Source organism: Cebus imitator, unplaced genomic scaffold (genome assembly GCF_001604975.1).
Source record: "Cebus imitator isolate Cc_AM_T3 unplaced genomic scaffold, Cebus_imitator-1.0 Scaffold495, whole genome shotgun sequence".
Lineage (NCBI taxonomy): Eukaryota > Metazoa > Chordata > Mammalia > Primates > Cebidae > Cebus > Cebus imitator.
Window position 1 is genome coordinate 1,028,052 of NW_016107810.1, and position 3,215 is coordinate 1,031,266.

The 3,215-nt window shown below is 60.2% G+C and overlaps 1 protein-coding gene across 1 annotated transcript in view; it reads left to right on the forward strand.

The window, feature by feature from the left end:
- Window positions 1-3,215, forward strand: part of INPP5A (inositol polyphosphate-5-phosphatase A) — a 233,661-nt gene that overhangs the window by 74,657 nt on the left and 155,789 nt on the right. Inside the window, exon 2 of the mRNA XM_037733137.1 lies at window positions 235-276. Within this exon, the coding sequence (XP_037589065.1) occupies window positions 235-276 (42 nt within the window). The remainder of the gene's footprint in view (window positions 1-234; window positions 277-3,215) is intronic.

Genomic DNA, 3,215 nt, shown 5'->3' on the forward strand with positions numbered 1-3,215 from the left:
TGGAGCTGGGTCTCCCGTGGGTTTCCCTTATGGATGGAGCTGGGTCTCCCGTGGGACTGGGTTTCCCGTAGGGATGGAGCTGGGTCTCCCGTGGGACTGGGTTTCCCGTCCGGATTGGGCTCCCTGGCTTCTGCTATGAGGCCACCCCACGTCATCTTCATAGGAGCTTCTCCTGGCTCTGTTTGGGCTGTGCCATGGGTCTGACTGGCTTTTCTTTTTCTTCTTAATTTACAGCCAGACAACCTGCAGAAGAACTGGCTTCGGGAATTTTACCAGGTAAGAACCACTGAAGCATGTTCTTTTGCATTCATGACTTAGCAATAAGGTGCCTTTTTGCTTTGGTGTTCCCATGTGGAGTCTGGTTTGTCTGTGGGGAGCTCAGGCCTGGGCTGTCACTGGGTCTCTGGGCTCTGCCGTCTATGCCACGCTCCACGTTTCTGTGTTACAGTCAGTCCACTGCCTGCCTCCCGGTGAACCTGGCCAGATCCTCCTCGGGCTCACTGTTCACATTCCGGCTCCCTGCCCACTCCCCGTGGGGTTCAGAGAACTTGGGGGCTCCCTCTGGGGCTGGTTCAGCATCCCTGGTGGGGCCATGGAGAGCTGGCAACGAGGCTGGGTGTGCTTTTCAGCAGGTCCAGTCTGTGAAGTGTAAGGCTACGTGGGGGCCAGACAGGTGGCAAGGCTGCTTGAGTGGCTGGGGAAGGTGACTGGTCTGAAGCGTTTGCAAGGTGACTCTGTACAGAGAGTGGGCTCTGGGCTGGGGGAGATGACCAGTCAGAGGGTTTCGGGCTGGCACTGCCAGGTTGAGGCACAGACCCTCTCCCCACCCCTCATCTAATATGGGGCAGGTATTTATGGAGCGTGGCGCTGTGCTTTGCTCTGGATCGGGTGCTGCAGATGTCACTGTGAAGAGACAAGAGACGCTGCCCTTGCAGGTCTTCCTGGCAGGACTGCCTGGGGCCTGTGGCCAAGCATGCATGCCTGTAGGGTGGCACCAGAGGCCTCTCTGAGGACCGGGCGCATGGGGCGAGGCCCTCTGGGCTCTTGGTGAGGAGGGCGATGTGGCCATGGGCATGACGGTGGCCAGGCTTGGCTTCAGGAGCTGGCGGGGAGGTCAGCGTCGGGTGGGATGGCCAGCCTGAACAGCGGAGCTGCTCACGTGCTCGGACCCACGGCAAGGGCTGAGCTGAGGACTGAAATTCCGGTTCCAAGGTGCGTTTGGTTGTCGGTTGGAGGGGGGTTGAGGAAGCCAGACTGGAGGCCCGGGTGGTGGGGACGAGGGTGTGGGACGAGGGTGTGGGTGGTCCGACCTGGGGCTGAGGTACTGGGCCAGGGGTGGGCCTGGGGCAGCCGGGAGAGCTGGGGACCTCTGTCCTAGGGCCTGTGCCCTGCACGCCTCATGGTGAGGCCCCCGGCATGGAACGAGTGTTTCTGTAGCTGGCATCCAAGTCCCTCCACAGGGAGAGCAGCATGTGTGTGCGTGTGTGTGTGCATTGCGTGTGCATGTGTGGCTGCGTGTCTGTGCATGTGTACATGTGTGTTGTGTGTGCTTGTGTGTGTGGGGCATGTGTGTGCACATGTGCATGTGCACGTGTTTTGTGCCCGTGTGTGTGTGTGTGCTTAGCACCCATGTGATGAGGAAGCCATTGTCCCACAGGGACCTGACATCTCTGTAGAGTCTGCGGTCGGATGTGCAGATGAGAGACATTTTCTCCCCTTTGAAAACGTGGTACATTTGCAAATGGAAATAACAGCTGACATCGTCTGCTCAGTGCTCACTTGGAGAAAGGACGTTCCAGGAATGGAAGCTGCCACACCACTCCCGTGCGGGCTCTTGTCATCCCCATCCTGCGTGCCGACTCACATGGGGCCAGCAGGGGCGGGAGGCGGCCTTGCCTGGAGAGTGGGTCTTGCTGCCTGTGCCTGTCGGGGAGACACATGTCCCTGCGGAGCCTCCGTTCTTTCATGGCGTCTCCCCCCTCTGGGACCCACAGGTTTTCCATTGAATGTTTGGGTGTGTGTGACCGGCCAGGAGCAGATCCTGCCACCTTCACGGCTGAAATCAGAATCTGCCCTTGTGTTCTGGTGTTTTTTCTTTGGTCCTTTTGAAAACTGTCTGCTGCTTTTTTCTTGCTTTATTTTATTTTTGTCATATTTTAATTTTGTTGCAATCAAGCCAGCTGCTGTCCTGCAGGAGCAGGGTTTTAGGAGACATTTGCAGTGCCCAGGCCTGACCCCCAGTTCCTGATGGTGTGATACAGCCATGGCGGGCACGAGCTCCCCGCAAACCCTGGGCTTCCTCACACCGGGTGGCGACCAGGCTCTACCTGGGGCTCCAAAGGCCTCTTCTGCCTCATGGAAGGGCAGGTGAGCCCCACCTGTGAGGGACCGGAAAGGTCCATGTGGGGAAGCCCCCATCCCCACACCCCCGCCCCCGGCAATTGTTTCCCTGTGCCCTAGGTGCCCCGAGTTCTGGGTCCCCTCTGTTCCTGCAGCTCTGCAGAGCCCAGTGGGCAGGGGAGGGGGGCGTTTCATGAACAGGAAGTAGGGGTTGCCCTAGGCCAGCTCTGGGCCTGCAGCCCTGGTAGATTCCCTTCAGGGTGGGCCATGTGCTGGACTTTCCCAGCGTGGTGCTGGCCCTGGGTTTTGGGGCCTTGCAGAGAGCTGCAGATGACCCAGAGGACCTGCCAGTGGACGCCAGCCTGTGGCCCCGTCCAGCTCACTCGGGGCAGGTGCAGTGGGAGACCCGGGGCTGCTCCAGGGCTGCAGCCGATGCTGGGCAGCGTGGGGACTGTGCTGACCGCCCAGTGTTGGGTCGGCTGGGGCCAAGCCATCCACATCCCACTGATGCTCAGGCCCCGTAGGCTGGGCCGTGGCAGCCCCTCTGCTCCACTCCCCACCGTCCAGACGGCTGCGTCTGCTTCAGGATGTGGAAGCTGGTGTCCATTGCTCACTAACTGACACCGAAGAAGCTCTTGTTCCCCAGGGTTTGCGGTTGGGTTTGGGGCGGGGATGAAGGCAGATCCCTGGGAGAGCAGCTGAGACCCGAACAGGAACGACAGCTGGAAAGAGGTCCTTCGAGATTGGGACAGGGGAAGGTCAGCAGCTAGGAGGATCTCAGGAGGTGAGGAGTGCAGGGGAGAGGCCCTGTCAGGGGAGGGTGAGGGAGGTGAGGAGCGCAGGGGAGAGGCCCTGTCAGGGGAGGGTGAGGGAGG